This window comes from Pituophis catenifer, unplaced genomic scaffold (assembly GCF_029215685.1).
Source record: "Pituophis catenifer annectens isolate HBS135680 unplaced genomic scaffold, rPitCat1.0.hap2 SCAF_2, whole genome shotgun sequence".
NCBI lineage: Eukaryota > Metazoa > Chordata > Lepidosauria > Squamata > Colubridae > Pituophis > Pituophis catenifer.
In genome coordinates this window covers 61,101,742-61,119,819 of record NW_027256882.1, presented here as the reverse complement: position 1 = coordinate 61,119,819, position 18,078 = coordinate 61,101,742, and the positions used below count along the sequence as shown (strand labels likewise).

Here is an 18,078-nt window from a genome sequence, read left to right as displayed (position 1 = left end):
CATAGCTGACTTTTATCATCTTGCTTCCACCACTGATGAGGTGTGTTTGCCCTGCCCTTTGCAATTCAGCTGCTGACCATGTAAGCCATTTTCCCCAGATTTCTTGAAGAAACTGCCATGAGCAACCTGGGAAATAAAGTCTGCCTCGTGAAGGGGCCAGGCTGGGCACACTTGGTGAGCAGTGGGAACAAAAAGATGGCAAAGGTCAGGGAACAGGGGTAAAATCCAACAGGTTCTGGAGAACCAGTAGCAGAAATTTTGAGTAGTTCAGAGAACTGGCAAAAAGCACCTCTGGGTGGTCCCAGAGTGGGGTGGGAACGGGGATTTTGCAGTATCCGTCCCCTGGAGTGAGGTGGGAATGGAGATATTGCAATATCCTTCCCCTGCCACACCCACCAAGACACGCCCACAGAACCAGTAGTAAAAAAAATTGGATTTCACCACTGTCAGGGAGGGCATGGGGGGGGGGTCATGGAATGAGGGGGCAAAAAGGGCATAAGTTTGAGTTAAATAGGTAGAGTTGAAGCACCTCTGTGATTGTAAATCTGAGTTGACTGCCAAGTGCCTGGATTTTGATCATGTGACCACGGGGGAAATGGCCATAATTTTGGGAACTAGTCATAAATCCCTTCGTTCAGCACTACAATACCTTTGAATGGTCTCACTGAATAAATGTTCATAAGTCAAGGACTACTTGTACTTAGGAACTGTCTCTTTCCATATGAGGTGTACGGTAGTTTGCAATCAGCAATGGATGCTCTGTTATTTGTTGTTTCAAATATTGTGGATGGGATTACAAAAGATGGCTTCTCAATAGGGTCAATATAAGACTCTTCTAAAAGAGGTTCAGTTGGATGCTTTGTTTCATTTCGTTGCTTAAATTTTTAGGGCTCCCTGAATCTAGACAAGCTATAGTACTAAAAGTTTAAAAATACAGACAAAAGAATAACAGGCATCTTTCTTAAAAATCTTTCTTAAAAAGTCATATAATATACAAGGGGCTACCACATGGTCTGAGGAACAGCTAGGTTTTAAGGAATCTTATAAAAAAAATCAGGGTGAGGGCCAAACAAAACTCTGAGATATATTCTTCCAATGGATGGGTACTGAAGTACATAAAGAAAAACTCTAGATTCCATCAGATGACACTGTTTAATGCAGAGGTGAGGAACTATGGCCCCTTTACAACTTGTGGACTTCAACTCCCAGGATTCCTGGGCTGGCTCAGGAATTCTGGGAGTTGAAGTCCACAAGTCATAAAAGGTTCCCCACCCCTGGTTTAATGGTTGGAACCTTGTGTATGTCAATTCTTCCCAAAATAGATGGTTCCTCAGATAACCAGTCCCTGAGCAATGAAAAATACGGCTTTTTATATAAATCTTTGGATTACGGGTCTGGATGGGGAGAAACAGGCTTCGACTCAACCCTTCCAAGACCGAGTGGCTGTGGCTGCCAGCGTCCCGGTATAGCCAGCTGGCGCCATCGCTGGTTATTGGTGGCGAATCATTGGCCCCCACGGAACGGGTTCGCAACTTGGGCGTCCTCCTGGATGCACGGCTGTCTTTAGAAGAGCATATGACGGCCGTGGCCAGGGGGGCTTTCTATCAGGTTCGCCTGATACGCCAGTTGCGCCCTTTTCTGGATCGGGACTCCCTACGCACAGTCACTCAAGCACTCGTCACTTCTCGTCTGGACTATTGTAACGCTGTCTACATGGGGCTCCCCTTGGGGTGCACCCGGAGACTCCAACTGGTGCAGAATGCGGCTGTGCGGGGGATTATGGGAGCGACAGGGCGCTCGCATGTGACCCCTCTCCTGCGCGAGCTGCACTGGCTTCCGGTGGACTTCCAGGTGCGCTTCAAGGTGTTGGTGATCATCTTTAAAGCGCTCCATGGCTTAGGGCCGGGGTACTTACGGGACCGTCTTCTGCCACCAATTGCCTCCCACCAGCCAGTTCGCTCCCACAGAGAGGGCCTCTTCAGGGTGCCGTCGGCCAGACAATGTGGTGGCACCTACCCTCTGGAACAATCTACCCCCAGAGATACAAGTGATCCCAGACCTCCGGACTTTTTGTCAGGCCCTTAAAACCTACTTCTTTCAGTTAGCCGGGCTGTCCTGATTTTATGATAGGTTTTTAAAATTTGAAATTGGTTTTAAATTGAAATGTTTTAAATTATGGGCCAAATTATTTAATTATTTTAAATCTATTTTAACTTTTGTGTATAAAGTGTTTTACTTTGGCTGTTCACCGCCCTGAGTCCGAAAGGAGAAGGGCGGTATAGAAATCTGAAAAATAAATAAATAAATAAATAAACAGTGAGAATCAGTGTATTGATTTGATTCTTTGTCTTTTCTACATATAGTCATCAACTTATGACCATTTGTTTAGTTACCAGTTGAAATTATGACGTGCTGAAAAAAGTGACTTATGTCTGATCCTCACACTTACGACTATGGCAGCATCCATGTGGTCATGTGATATCTAACTTGATTGTGACAATCCAGGCACTTGGCAACCAGCTATATACCGCAATTGTAGCATCCTGCAGTCATCTGATCATCGTTTGTAACTTTCCCAGACAGCTTTTGACAAGCAAATCAATAGGGAAGCCAAAAGGAATGGTTGCAAGTTGTGGTCATTTGATATCTAACATGTCCGTGACAAAAAAGGTTGCAAAATTAGACGCAGTCATATGGTGCCTCACTTAATGACTGCATTGCTTAACCAGTCCCAACCGTGGTCGTAAGTAGAGGACTACCAGCATTATTCAGTTTTTGTTTTTTGCTGCAAGTGACAGGGTTCAATTTCTTTATTACAATGTTTTTACGGGATCAAAAGACAATACGCACTGTTTACATAATTGACAAATGGGCAGTCGTGCCTATCGTAAACACAGTGATGCTAAAAGGATGCATTGCGTATTATAATATCACATGAGCTTCGCCCTTTCATCTTCTCGGCCAGGGGGCAGATTTTGCATTGCAATGTTTTGACATGTGTTTTGCTACTTGCCCCTTCCATGGATGTTTGATACTGTGAGATCAGACTATCCAGAAAAGAGGCATTTGATAGAAATGGCAATCAGGAAAATTAGATTCTAAGAACAAATACTCTTTACTTGTTACAGCTTTCCCCCAAATATTCAAGCCACATTAACCTTTCACCGGGACAATAATAAATTGCCACCAGATTAATGTATAGCTTTTAGCTTTTATAAATCTCTCTCTGACTAATGTTGCCTCTTGTCTATATCGGTCAAATAAGCAAACTAAACTACCTGCAGGAATCCAGCACAATAGTCAGAGTTTGCCCTGAGGTGGCTGCATAACCAATGTAGGGCGCTGAGGTCAGCGATTTGGGGTCACACTGATATTTTTTTTAAGCGTCATCATTTGCATTTTGTAGTAGCAGTATATTTACCAAGCGATGCTTAAAAGGTGGAGAAAAGCAGAGCAGAGTTCCTCTGCCACAGTAATGTGACTGCAGTACTTGGTACTTGGTCACAGTAACATGGCCAAGAGGTCAGCAGAAGTCTGATGTGGAGAGAGTGATATGGAAACAATAAAAGAGAGGGCAAAAAGGCTACAGGCAAATTATTGCTGCCAAAGCAACTGAAGCATGCATGCCGTTTCCTTCCCAGCTTGCAGTCAACCTCATATGTACGATGCATGCCATTAAAAAAACAAAAAACAAAACAAAACAAAACAACACTCACACACCCCTATCAAAATGGAGACACTTCACGCCTTGAGCAATATTTTAGTTCTTTACCTAACTATAATAATGATTAGCATATGTTAAACATTTCTCTCTTGTACTTGCACAGGCAAACTGTGGTGTTTTTGTTTGGATTACTAGTTTAAGGAACACAAAAAACAGCTTTTGAGCTGTGCTTTATGGTATTATTTGCAGTAGTTTTGCAACAACAACAGCAGCAAACAAAATTCAAATACCTCTTACAATCAGGTCTGCAGCAGCTGATAGTTTGTCCACGCTTGTTTGCACCATGCAGACGTATTTTCCAGCATGATTCAGCTGGATGCTTCTGATCATCAAATCACCAGCTGAATCCTGCTGATAAAGTAGGGAAAAATGTTAAAACTACTTTATAAAGAGCTATAAGTAGCATTATCATATGATGGCCACTTGGCTAATGGATTACTTTTACATCAAGTGATGGAAATGTAAGGCATGGCTTATTTAAACTATCTGGAGGATGTGGAGGTCTACAAATCAAAATTCAATCAATTAAAATAAATAATGTAAAACGTGTGAACAGGAAAGTATGGCTCCTTGTAAAGGACAAGAGAATTTCAGGTCAGTCAAGCAGTTTACCATAAATTTGGTATGCAAAAAAGAGTTAATTTTTTTTAAATGTTCTACCTAAATGTCCAGTTTACAACCTTCATTGGTATTTGGACATCTGTTTTCTGCATATCTTCATCTATTAGGTCAACCCAAAGATGAGACATCTACAGTAGTTTCCAGAGCCTTGTGGCACATCCATGATTTAGAGGGACCACATATTTGTATAAGGTCACAAGGACTACAATCTAGAAGGTTTTGCATTACTTGGCATGGAACAATATTTTTTTTTTTGAAGTGCAAAATATCTGTAACCAATTAGCAATTGTATGGATTTAATCATTGCTTCTGTGTGGTTGTGCAGCATCAGAAATATTTTGTGTACTTCTGCAAACATCTGAGTGAGTCCATGCAATAGTACCTGGAATTCCTTGTTATGTTTGAATTCAAAGAAAGAGGGATCAGTTTAGAAATAAAATAAGAATGATATGTTTGGCATATAATGAACTACCATTGAATTCAATTTTAGTTAACTTGGGTTAATTTAGAAGGCAGCAAAATATTTCTATCTGATCTACAATTATATTGATTAGCATTATATTCTTTCTCAATATTAGAGCCTTTTGCACGAACTAATAGGAAGTTCTGACTCTTCCACCCTTTTTTATAATGGTTATTCTATACATTATTTATTTAACATATTTATATGTCTTATGATAAAGAATGCTTGAAATGCCCCCTCCATAGAGAGAGAACTTATTTTTGTGGGTGTTTAAAATTACTGCTTTCCTGGAAGGGATTAGTTTTATGTTCTAAGAAAGTTGACCATGGTTTCCAATCTGCAGAATCACATAGTTCTGTAGGGGAGATGGAAATTGTTGGAACTTTTAGCAGCTACTTGGTTTTTTTCATTGAGCCAGACAGTGGCAGATAACTGCAGCAAAGTATTAAAAAAATGCCTGACTTTGTAGACAACATTTATATATATATAAATGTTCAAAGGGTTCAAAAAAAATATAAGATTTATTTTCGGGGAAACATGGTGTGTGTGTGTGTGTGTGTGTGTGTGTGTGTGTGTGTGTGTGTGTGTACCTGAACCCCTGCTTTTTGCCTTTGAGAGCCACACATCATGAGAGTCTCCTAAAACATCCCTGAGGGAGGGTACAGATGCTTCTGAATGTCAGCTGACATTTCCCAACTGTTCTGTTGTACTGCAAAGAAACTGCTATGATGCCTTTCAAACACACTCATTCTCTCTCTCTCTCTCTCTCTCTCTCTCTCTCTCTCTCTCTCTCTCTCTCTCTCTCTCTCTTTCTCTCTCCCTCCCTCCCTCCCTCCCTCCCTCCCTCCCTCCCTCTCCTATCATCTCCCATGGAATTCCATCCAGATCTTGCAAAACCTTAAGGTGCTTTGGAACACAGTTTGAAAACTCTGCTCTAAAGTCAAGGAGGGAGCAGGGAACATTCTGCAGAGCGGAACATTCCTGCATAGTGGCAACTAGCTTTAAGTATAGTTTTATGTTCTGACTTTCTGTTCAAAGAACAGCTTTGTCTCTCATTTTACACTTTGGTGGAGCTGTCCTATACATTAGTATTCCATAAAAAGAAATAGGCAGTTTCTCTCTGAGATTTCAGTTGTCGTTTGCAGTAATATTTTTTTTTAAATAAAATGTCAATTAATTTTATTGACAATGTTGACAAATATTGAAGAACTAACTACCTATTTGATTCTTCCTGAATGCATAGTTTTACATTTACTACGTTTTGTTAATGAACTGTTATTTTTGGAATGCAGAGTATTCCAAGAAATAAGTACTTGGATCATGTGATCAAGAAGCTAACTTGGTAACATAGAATTTAGATAAGTCAAATATTTTATTACTGAAGTTATAAACTGCTATGATTTGATAACGTAACTGTGAATAGACTTAGGGTTAACAACTAAACAGACAGACAAACTATAAACATATCATCAAACTTTATTACTGAACACTCATGAAGTCTGCAACAATTACTACTAATAATATTTACCCCTCCAACTCTTTCAAAGTGATCTCCATCTCTTTCAAAGTCTATCAGACGTCCATTAAATGACCATGTAAAGACAATGTCTAGTGGATGATCATGAGATACTTGGCAAGGCAGAAGAATACTTTCACCAGCAGTGACATCCATGCTGGTAGGTGCCACCACAAATCGTGTTGGATCTATAAATAATTTCAAAGAATAAATGATCAGATTTTTAAAAGTATAGTTTAAAAGTCTTAAACTTTTAGAAGACTTAAAACTTTAAAATAATACTTGCATGATATTTGGTCAGCATAATTTTAAAAAGCCAGTTTAATTCAGTTGTCTTAACTAACATATATATATTTATCATCTTAAACTTTAATAATGTGGACAATCATAGTATTTTTAGTAATTGTAGCAGAAAAATGTAAGCATGTTTTTCCATGTTAGACAATAGATAGTAGATACCACTATCAAGTTGTTTTGCTCTGCTGTAGTGTTTTTGCCCATTTGCATGTGATTATTTAAAATAAAATTTAAAAAAACCTTGAAGAATTTCAGAAATGATTTCATTGTTGTATTTTCCATACAATGAGGTATACCTAGGTTAGGAATCTGGAGGACATTTTATTACTTCTGGTATTAGAATCATAATGATATCATGTTAAATAGCAAGAATGTAAAGCTTCTGGTTCAATAAGGAAGAGGAGATGTGCTATGGCCTATTGGCCACTGGCCCCACCAGCAGCTGAATCAGAGGAGGAGGAGGCTTGGGAGTCAGGGTCAGCATCAGGGCAATCTGGGAGCTCTGAGGGGGAAGAGGGAATGGAGCTGGTAGAGAGAGAGAGTCAGAGGCGGAGCCTGGGCTATCCGTCAGTCCTCAGATGGAGAGTCAATAGCCCACAGGTCTGATGTGGTTGATGAAGAAGAGAAGGAACAGCTGGGTCCAGTGCCTGATGCGCGGCTGTGCAGAAGGCAGAAAACAGGAGAGCAGTGGAAAGCCATGGGCCGATCCTAGGGAAGGAAGAACTACCGCTGCTAGTGAGGCCCCACCCTAACTCTGTGGATAAAAGACAGGTGGCGAAGATGAATAGGTGTGGCAGACAACTATTCATTTTCCGGCTGTTTGGACTTGTTAGCCTGCAAGAGAAACCTTTTGCCAAGGCTGCTTGTACTCCTAATAAAGGAATCTTTTGAGTTCAATCTTTTGGGTTTGTCGTGTTTGAGGACCTGCGTCAGAACAAGATGAAGTCTAGAAATGAGGTACTTAAATCATCTTTATTTCTAGCTGGATGTTGGAGAGAATTCAAGAAGCTTAAAGTGGCACTATGGAAAAGCTCCAAGAGTTACCCTATTTATCATTAATTATTAGTGAATTAAATGAAATGTTGGGAGAAAGTGCTCCCTGGCTTGTTTTGCTATTAAATGACAGCTCTATGTTAAGCAGACTTCTTTTTAATTTTGGTCCAACATACCTGATTTCATAAGTCTGCAAATCTCTCCAACCCTGCCAGCAACAGCTGGAAAGCATGGTACACTTACAATGGAACATCTGGGTCCCCATCCACCTTTCTCAAATCACACTTCTTTTGTACCTGAATTTCTTGTACCAATAACCCTTTAGAGGCTACTTCTTAAGCAGAACGACAAACCAATTTTAACCAATTTGATATGTTTTAATACTTATAAATGAGCAGTGAAAACAAGAAAGATGACAGTAAGAATTCTTGAATATCAACATCCTCATTCAAGTTTAGGAAAACGTAAGGACAAATGTACTGATGAATTCTAACTCTTTAAATATATCAAGATATAACTTGCAGCAAACATATTAAATGTAGAAATCTTCAATTTCACCTGTACCACAAAAAAGTGACAGCTATATAACATGATTTAGTAATATACATTTAATAAAATATGTCAGAGCAAGAAACTTATTTAATGAATTGGGAAAACTCAAATGACTTAGTCTGAACACCCAAAAGAGAAGTAGCTGAGAATTCAATTCAGTTTAAAAGTTTTTTCACTACATGGCTGATCCAGATGTTGGTCAATTATTGTTACAGGGCAAATCTCAACTCTCATCCTTTCAAACATTTCTAACTTTTTCCTAGTTAATATGAGCCACTCTTGCTTAATTAAGGGAAATGTCAGTGTTATTCCATTTGGCACCCTTTTGGGACCCCAAGAATTCTGCCCATTCTGGTGGTTAGAATGGAGTATTGCAGGCTAACTTTATATAAGTGGTATGGTGTGTAAGTCTAAATGCTATTTGTTTCTCTTCCTCAGAATTAAAGAATTGTCTCAATGTTTTCATGGGAATGTGTGAATTATTCTAAACATTTGCATTTCTAATATATTAAAAGTTGAGAACTATCCTTAGGCTGACTATTTTTTTTGGGACACAATACTGCATGTTTTTTATTTTTTTCGGAGGAAGGAAATACAATATCTTCTTCTGCTTTTACAGCTAATTCTGACATTCCTATATACATTTAAATTTTTAATTGTTTGTTTCTGCATTGCAAGCTTTTTTCCTAACGCCTTTATTGAGTTACACTCACTCTCAGTCTTATTATTTAAGCTTCAAGAATGTGTCTTAAAGACAATTTATTTATTTCCGTTGCTGACTGTAACAATTCTAACTCAGGTGTTCTATTCATGGTTTTCTGACAGTACAAGTATGTTCTTCCCTTTTCATTATTTGTTACATGCAAAATATTGAAACCATTCTGTCTTTGAAAAATTGGTGCTGCCTTGTTCTGATTGCATTTTTGTTTTGATTTATTCCCTAGAGCTTGCTGCCTAGATGATATAATTTTTCTCCCAATCCCAGAAATCTGTCTCTGTTTCAATCACATTTTCTCTCACAAAGCCTACATCAGTAAATGGTTAGTCTTGCCCAGCTATCACTTTGTCAAATTTTGACCTTTACTAAAGCTTACATATGCATCTTCTCTTGTCTTCAACATTATATATTTCCACAATGTATGTTTAAAAATGTACATACAATACCCATGTTTATCATAATATTGTCTGATTTTTTCTTTTATTGAATGTTCAAATCCTTCAGATTTGATTAGAAAATGACTCACTAATTCAAATGAATTCCATTTATCCATAACTATGTTAGTCTTTGGTTCAGACTTCATTTAATAGTATGTCAGGTAGTATAGGTATGTCAGCAAGATATATTAAAAAGTATAAATTAAAGCTATCTACATTGTTCTGGGTGCATGTGAAAATAGACATCTAAAGGTAAGTGATAGTTATATGTTATGCTTCAATGAGCAGTGTTAATTGAATGATCAGGGATAAGCTGTTCAATGTTCTGAATGAATGAAATCCAGAAGAAATAGATTGCATGAAAGGATGTGTGGAATTGATATTAGAAAGTAGAGGGCCATTTAGAAACATAAGAATGGTGATACTTTAGTGACTGGGTAGTTAGAAAAAAAATCTGTCTGTTTTGAATATGTAGTTTAAACGTAAGTCTACATAAGCACACATGTGGAAATATTGAGAGATTTAAGTAAATTAAGTACAAAAGTAAGTAAAAGACCCTAGGTTGGAAGTAGAATTAATCCAGGAATCCTCTATGGAAAAGTGTTAAAAATAGATTTGAACTCCCAACTGAATGGACAGAAAGTGTTATAAAGAAGAACTAGAAGAAGTGTGAAATGGAGTGTAAATAATTATGCAAGACAGTGTCAGAAGCATGTGGAGTTATGCTGATGCAAAATATACCTGTTTGGTGGAGTGAAGAAGTCAAGAAGCTTGAATGAGAAAAAAAATGCATACTGGAGAATGATAGCTGCAAAAACTGGAGATGAGAGAAAGATCCTGTATATTGTGTATGTGCAGGAGAAAAGATAGCTGGAAAAAATAAGTAAGATTAAAAAGGGGAGAGGAAATACAGAGCTATTTTGGGGGGAATAAAATATTGCTTGGGAAATGGATGAAAAGTGCTAAACAAGCCAGCTTCAACAGAGTGAATGGAATTAAAAATAAAAGTGATGAACGATTTGGAATGAAACTGAAGTGAGGCCATGCTAGAAATAGTAATTTGATTTGAATGAGAATGATAGTGATATTTCAAAGAGTGGGATTGAAATGAATGCTATAAATGCAAGTAGCCAAGAAGAACCTGGAAAAAGAAAGTAAAAATGATGTTCAAGTGTAGATTTGAGCAAATATGCAACTGAAGGCTGATTGTGAATATAGCAATAGTCTATATGGAAGCAAGGCATGCATGAAAATAAAAATAAATGAGATACTTAGCAAGTGGTTCAGCATTGAACTTTAAGTAGGAAAATAATGATGATATTTCCTAAGTGGTTTAATGGCTTTCTGGTGATATGTACAAGGAACACTTGTAGTGAGTAATCTGTAATCCATTGTGAGGAATGAATGTTTACTGAAATAGGGGAATAGCTTCTATTGTATATGTGCTTCTGCCCAATTTGTTACATGGAAATAAGAGCTGGATATGTCAAGAGAAATATAACAAGAAGTGGAATTTAATGATCCCAGGGTACTTAAGTGTATGTTGTAGAAGAAAGAAAGCGATGAACAAACGTGGAATACACAAAAATGAATTAACAGTGCAATAAAAATCCATCCAAAATATGCTGAGATGGCTTGGTCATATGGGACAATGAATGAAGGTCAAATTAATATAGGAGAATATTCATAGCCCAGGGTTGAACTGTAAAGTTCTTGAGTCTTCTGCCTGCCTGTTCTACATAGCAGCTGTTACAGTATGCTAGAAGAGTGCAACAATAAACACCTACTAGCAGCTTGAAGACGTGATGACAACTCCCTAATTTAACAACACATGAATAAACCTAACCATAGTTTCAAATGAGAAATTGTGAACATTGCAGACCAAGCTATATTGAAAAACACTAGAAAATTCCTGTAAATTTTGCACTTAGATCAATGAGCCATCTACGGGTGCATAGAGGTAAACAACATTTACATACCATTCAAAAGAGAAAATAAAAAAAGGAAACAAAAAGACCAAGATATGTCCTCACCAATAATCAACACCCAGACAAATAATAAAACAGTAAACAATATCCTAACCACAGAACTATCAAAAAAGCAGCAAATAACAGCCCAATCAAGGAACTAACAAAGAAAAAACACACCCTACCAATTCTGACAGGGGAAGACACTGCAGGATCCAATCTGGGTCGGTCCCTGGGACCAGAAGTTTTCTTGTCTGAGCTTTTGGAGTCATGCTGGAGCCCATCCTCAGGGCACACAGCATTCTTTGTGTGCTCTGGGCTGTTATGTGTGTGGTATTTATATGATGGATGTTGTGTATAGCTTTTTAGATGTAAATTAGAGTGTTGATGGCTGGCTGCATCTAAAAAGCTACACACTTTTTAGAGCGTACATTTGTGAGTGTGTCTATGCGTCTATGTATTTATGTACATGTATGTATATATTTGTTTGCTATGTTTTGGCATATATGTAAATTTAGTCATCAGGAAAATATGTTAAGCACAATCTGTGCATCCCCTAAAATTATATCGACTTTGGTTGTAAAGGAGGAAAAAAATCAATAATATTTGCAAATATTGCCAATCTTCCCTTTTTAAAATATATATATATGAATGAGCCTTGAAACATCTTATCCAGTTGACATCCATAAATGCCCATTATCTGGAAAAGCATCATTTTTTAAAACCAATAATGTTCTGTAAAAAAAAAATAATAAACCAGGGATATACTTTGATATATTGTATTCTGTGAGTGGTTGAAACAAATCTGATAAAAAATGACACCCAAATGCAACTCTGATGAAACTTTTTCTAGCTATATTCATCATGAGCTTAAACCCTCTGCAAAGCAATTTACAAATCACCCCCAAGGAGAAAGCTTACTAATCTCTTTTCAAGGACTTCAAGAAGTGAAAAGTTCTATTTAATGATGTTATTGAAGCAACAAGTGAAAAGTATAGTATAAAAAAACCATACACTCACTGCTGGCAGGTAGGGGTGTCTTCATATAATGAAACTGATTACCAGTCAAACATATCCAATCCGAATTGTCAAAAATGTTCCTTTAATTATAAAATCGGTTTTCATTAGACTCAACATGCTGTTATTTTCTACTTTCCAAAGGTGCTTAGAAATATCAGTAAAAATTAAGCTTAATATGGGTAGGCATGTACATTTTTGGCTTAAGAAGGCTTGCTAATTTGTTTAGGCATTCTGTATGGCATTAAGCATATTTCAAGACTTCAGAATCTACTTCTTAGTAGAATCTCATGATCTACCAATGCAAAATAGCTCAGGCAATTAAGACACAAACCTGGACGGAATTTCTGAGCACAGTTGTACTGAAAAAAATAATTTAAATGCCAAAATTACTCTCAAAATACAAATCCATTCCTTCTCCTTCATATTGTCTTAGGTTTGGCAGTGTAATTTATTCTTGTTTCAGAAATTATTTTAGTTGCTGCTATTGCTGAATGAATGACAGTCAAGAGATTCTTGTTCCTCCCAACTCTATTTTATTAGATGTATAATCTGTTTTGTCCCCTCTCCTCCCCTTTTTCTGAGCATATCACAAATAATATTTAGGGAAAATTATGTTTTAAGTAAGCATGAATAACTGCAACCATCCAGTATATAATGCAAACAGTAGTATTTCCTGTGACACTCTAAGGAAGTAAAGTTGCACTTGGTTAACAAAACAAACAAATGGATCATTGAACAAATCATCCCAAAGTTATTACTTAAAGCACAAATGACCAGGCTGAAATGATCCTATTTCGAGACATATTTCATGAAGGCCTGGCTCTCTGGAGAAGGTTCTAATGCTGGGAAAGGGAGAAGGAAAGAGAAGAGAAGGATGACCAGCAGCAAGGTCGATGGGACTCAGTAACAGTTCCAATGAATGCACTGTGGAAGATTCAAAGGATTAAGTTAGGGATAGATTGACATGGAAAAAATCTATGTGATCACTAAGAGTTGACACTGCCTTGATAGTAGATAATCAAATCTACCTGACATATTTTTATGTGCATTTTTGATAGATTCTCTTTTTTTTAATGGCATCTGAATCATGTGGTTAATTGACAGATTTATCAAGTCCTCCACATTGTTTTAATGGCATTTTGTTTTAATTAAATTATGATTGTGATTCTTGATCGCCACCCAGAATCATCTGATAGATTGATGGCTATATAAAGTTGAATGAATGAATGAATGAATGAATGAATGAAATGTATTTTATCTTGAATAAAAGTACATCCATAACCAAAATTATGGCTACCAAACTTCATCATCTATTGCCACAAACACTTTTATTATATCCTTCTTAAGGTGTGTGATGTTTATGGTGTATAATAATATTTATATAATTTTTACTGGTAAATACTTGCTTTATATAGACATACCTAGTTTTACTCCACTTCGCTACAGTGCACTTCATAAATATTGTGGGTTTTTTTTCACAAAACCCTCCACCAGCAAAAAGATTACAAATTACTGAAGGCTCTGATGATGATTAGCATTTTTGAGCAGTAAAGCATTTCTTTAATTTAGATGTGTATATATTTAAGATATGATGCTATTACCCAATGAATGAACAACAGCACAATGCAAACATAACCTTTATATACACTGGGAAACCCAAGCATTCATATGACTCACTTTATTGTGATATATTGGCTTTATTGTAGTGGTCTGGAAGCAAGCCCACAATATCTCCAAAGCATGTCAATATAGAATAAAGTACCTCCTTTGTAGGGTAAGCCAGAATCAAGCTGATTTTTAAGAGGTCCTGACAATTTCCATTTTGCAAAAGCAATCTGAGGCATTTTTAACTGTAGGAGTCACTGCAAGATCAGAGGATAGGGATTTCTGTTCCTATCAGCAATTTTTTGTACTGCAGCTATAGTTCTTTTCCCGAACAAGAAACAAAATGATTTTTGCTATTTGGGTATGTAACAGCACATGAACTGAGTATCTGCTGATAGCATTGAAGCCTGAAATCCTTCAAGCAGGCATTACACATTACTTCTTGGCAAAAGACATTACTTCTTTGCTATTATAAATAGGCATATAGACATGACAAAGGAAACAGCAGCACTGAAGATGGCCTTAATACATTCTGCATTCTGGAGAAAGGATGTGGATTCTTTCATCTTTTTCTCAATTTATCTTCATATCATTAATCCAAGAGTTGGGATGATGTTTAGTCCTAGGATGCGTCACCATCCTATTCTTCATCTTATGTCTTCAGGAAGCTTCAGAGCTATGCTTATCTAGCACAGGAAGACATGCAGACAATCTGATTGGTGAAATCTTATTCTCCATTTTATTCAGCTTTCTACCAAGTCTAGTGTGAAGATGCAGCATTTTAAAGACATTTTAAGGCAAAATGTTTTGGCAAAGAGGCTGACTACTGGGCCAGCTGGACTGCTTCTCCCTTGTTGTCAGTGATAGCAAGTTAAGAAAATGTTTGCATTCTTCTCTGATTACAGGTAGTCCTCAATTTACGACCACAATTGAGCCCCAAATTTCTGTTGCTAAGCAAGACAGTTCAGTGAATTTTGCCGGTTTTACAACCTTTCTTGCCAGTTGTTAAGTGAATGACTGTAATTGTTAAGTTGGTAACACGGTTGTTAAGTGAATTTGACTTCCTCATTGACTTTGCTTGTCAGAAGGTCACAAACGGTGATCATTTGACTTCGGGACACTGCAAACCTTCATCAATGTGAACCAGTTGCCAGGCATCTGAATTTTGATTATGTGACCATGGGGATGCTGCAACAGTCGTAAGCATGAAAAATGGTCATACGTTACTTTTTTCAGTGCGGTTGTAACATTGAACGGTTGCTAAATGAACTGTTGTAAGTCAAGGACTAACAGTAACTCTGTGGAATAAATCCAGAAGAAAATGAATGGGTAGCAGATGAGGAGATAGAACCCCATTTAAATGTATTTTAGATGTATTCCAGAAGATGACCTCACCTCAACCCTAAAAAAACACAACAGAGCAACCTTTGGACTTGGTATTGTGTTTTATCATTGCATGTACCAGTGTTCCGTGTACCTTTGGCATTTAGTCATGCCAGCTTCATGACCACGGAGACGTCTTCGGACAGTGCTGGCTCTTTGACTTTGAAATGGAGATGAGCACCACCCCCTAGAGTTGGAAACGACTAGCACATATGTGCGAGGGAAACCTTTACCTTTACCTTATACAGGAAATATACTTAGCACAACTAAGCAAGTTACACAACATTTTGTAAATATATTTATAGATTACTCAATTAGGTTTGCTTAGTTTTGTCAAACTTTTGTTTTCCAAAGTGCAAAGAGTTTGTTCTCTTTGCCACAATGTTGTCACAAAGCTGTAAGAAATGTTTTAAAATTTACAAGCCATTCAGCTGCACATGTCTTTGAGTAACAAATTAACCCATTTGAAAACAAAACCATCCTGATTTTTATTGATTGTGTGTCCATTAGGATCCATTGTTTTCAACATGCAGCTCAGCACTGTTTTATTTGCTTGTAGATTAAACAATGTCATGTTGTGTCATGTTAATCTAGAGTACATGATACAATGGGACACTATCTGCTGTAGCCTGAAATGAAGCAACATAAAATAAATTACAGCCTGACAGTCAAAAGGCAGATGGCATTTCTTCCCCAATCCAACTTTAAAAATGCAATTTTAAAAGTGAACGAATGAAAAGCACGTACTAGATATATCTAGGAGGAAAGAAGATATAAAAGACCTGTAACAAAGTTGCTGTCAAATTTTAGAGCATGATAAACAGTGAATTAATTTTTTTTTGGTTATAGTCAACATTCTTTCTGATTTATTGTCCAGTTAGTAAGAGTCAGGAAAATCAGGAATGCAGAATGAAGAGATAGGACAGCTATTTGTCTGAAATGGTATAGGGCAGTGATGGCTAACCTTTTGGCCATCGTGTGCCAAAAGCGGGGGAAGTGTGGGGGTGGGTCACGGGCACACGTGCCCACACCCATAATTCAATGCTGCCCCACACCCTGCCCCCCCTGTGCATGTGCATGTGGCTCCCCTGCACTCCTCCCGCTTTTGGCACGCGACAGCAAAAAGGTTACCGGTGGGCCCAGTAGGCTTGTTTTTTGCCCTCCCCAGGCTCCAGAGGTTTTCTTGGAGCCTGGGAAGGCCCTCTAGAGGCCCTCGGGAGGCTGGAAACGGCCCGTTTCCCAACTTCCGGTGGGCTCAGAAGGCCCGAAAATCAGCTGGCCGGCATACGCTTGCACGCTGGAGCTGAGCTAGGGCAAAGCTCACATGCCCACAGATATGGCTCCGCATGCCACCTGTGGCACACGTGCCATAGGTTCCCCATCATGGATATAGGGTCTCCTGATTGAGCAGGGGTTCGTTGAGAAGACCTTCAAGGCCCCTTCCAACTCTGTTATTCTATATTCTATGATGGGAAAACATTCATCAAATTTGCAAATGACACCAAGCTGGCAGGAATAGCCAACACAGTTCTAAGCTGCATAAACAGAGGGATAGAATCAAGATTGTGTGAAGTGTTAATACCACTTTATAATGCCTTGGTAAGGCCACACTTGGCCTTACCAAGGCATTCAGCTTTGGTTGCCATGATGTAAAAAAGATGTTAAGACTCTAAAAAGAGTGCAGAGAAGAGCAACAAAGATGATTAGGGGACTGGAGGCTAAAACATATGAAGAATGGTTGCAGGAACTTGGTATGTCTAGTTTAATGAAGAGAAGGACTAGGAGAGACATGGTAGCAGTGTTCCAATATTTGAGGGGCTGCCACAAAGAAGAGGGAATCAAGCTATTCTCCAAAGCACCTGAGAGTAGGACAAGAAGCAATGGGTAGAAACTAATCAAGGAAAGAAGCAACTTAGAACTAAGGAGAAATTTCCTGATAGAACAATTAATCAGTAGAACAACTTGCCTCCAGAGGTTTTGAATGCTCCAAAAACTGGAAGTTTTTAAAAAGATGTTGGATAACCATTTGTCTGAAGTGGTGTAGGGTTTCCTACCTAAGCAGGGGGTTGGACTAGAAGACTTCCAAGGTACCTTCCAACTCTGTTATTCTATTCCTAAATATATTTTATTATTTATCTTATTGCTACTTTTGTTCTGCCACAGTTTGAACAGCTGATCTTTGGACTGTGCTTCAATATTCCTCAGCTTCAAACTTGAACCTCTCTCCTCTAAATCACATTTTTTTTCAATCATGGTACAAATATTACTGGTGGGATGCAGTAGAAGTCTTAGCGAAATACAAGATCATCACCGAAGAATGAGCCCTCCCAGTCATTCAAGTCTTGGAAGGTTAATTAGATTGATTTGACTTGAAGCGTTGGAACATCTAGATCTTCTGTGTCCATGTTTAAGCAGCTCAAGTACTGTTTGTAAGCAGCTGAGAAAATCAGGAAAAGCTTTGCCTCCATTGTTTTCCCTGTTGCTTTTTTCGCTTCTCACCACTTGTCACATAACAGGGAAAAGGAAAAGGAGAAGCAACACTTTCCCTACTTCATATTTTTGTCCCAAGATCTTTCTATCGGTCTACAATAGAACGTGTCCTCACATACTGTATAACAGTATGGTATGGGGGTCTAACAGCTGCAGATAGGAAGACACTACAGAGAGTGATCAATTCGGCACCATTGGTTGCCCTCTAACATCACTGGATGACATCGCCAGGTCTTGCTGTTTCAGCAGAGTAAGGAAGATACTTAGGGATGAGTCACACCCTGGCCAGTGT

At 38.1% G+C, this 18,078-nt stretch overlaps 1 protein-coding gene across 2 annotated transcripts in view; it reads right to left on the bottom strand.

Moving 5' to 3' along the window:
- Window positions 1–18,078, bottom strand: part of LOC139312246 (contactin-4-like) — a 248,694-nt gene that overhangs the window by 21,694 nt on the left and 208,922 nt on the right. Inside the window, exons 10-11 of one of the 2 annotated variants that reach the window (XM_070936863.1) lie at window positions 6,337–6,512; window positions 3,955–4,072 (exon numbers count right to left, since the gene is read on the bottom strand). In XM_070936863.1, the coding sequence (XP_070792964.1) occupies window positions 3,955–4,072; window positions 6,337–6,512 (294 nt within the window). Of the gene's footprint in view, window positions 1–3,954; window positions 4,076–6,336; window positions 6,513–18,078 lie in introns of both variants that reach the window. The other variant, XM_070936862.1, reaches the window with a different exon arrangement.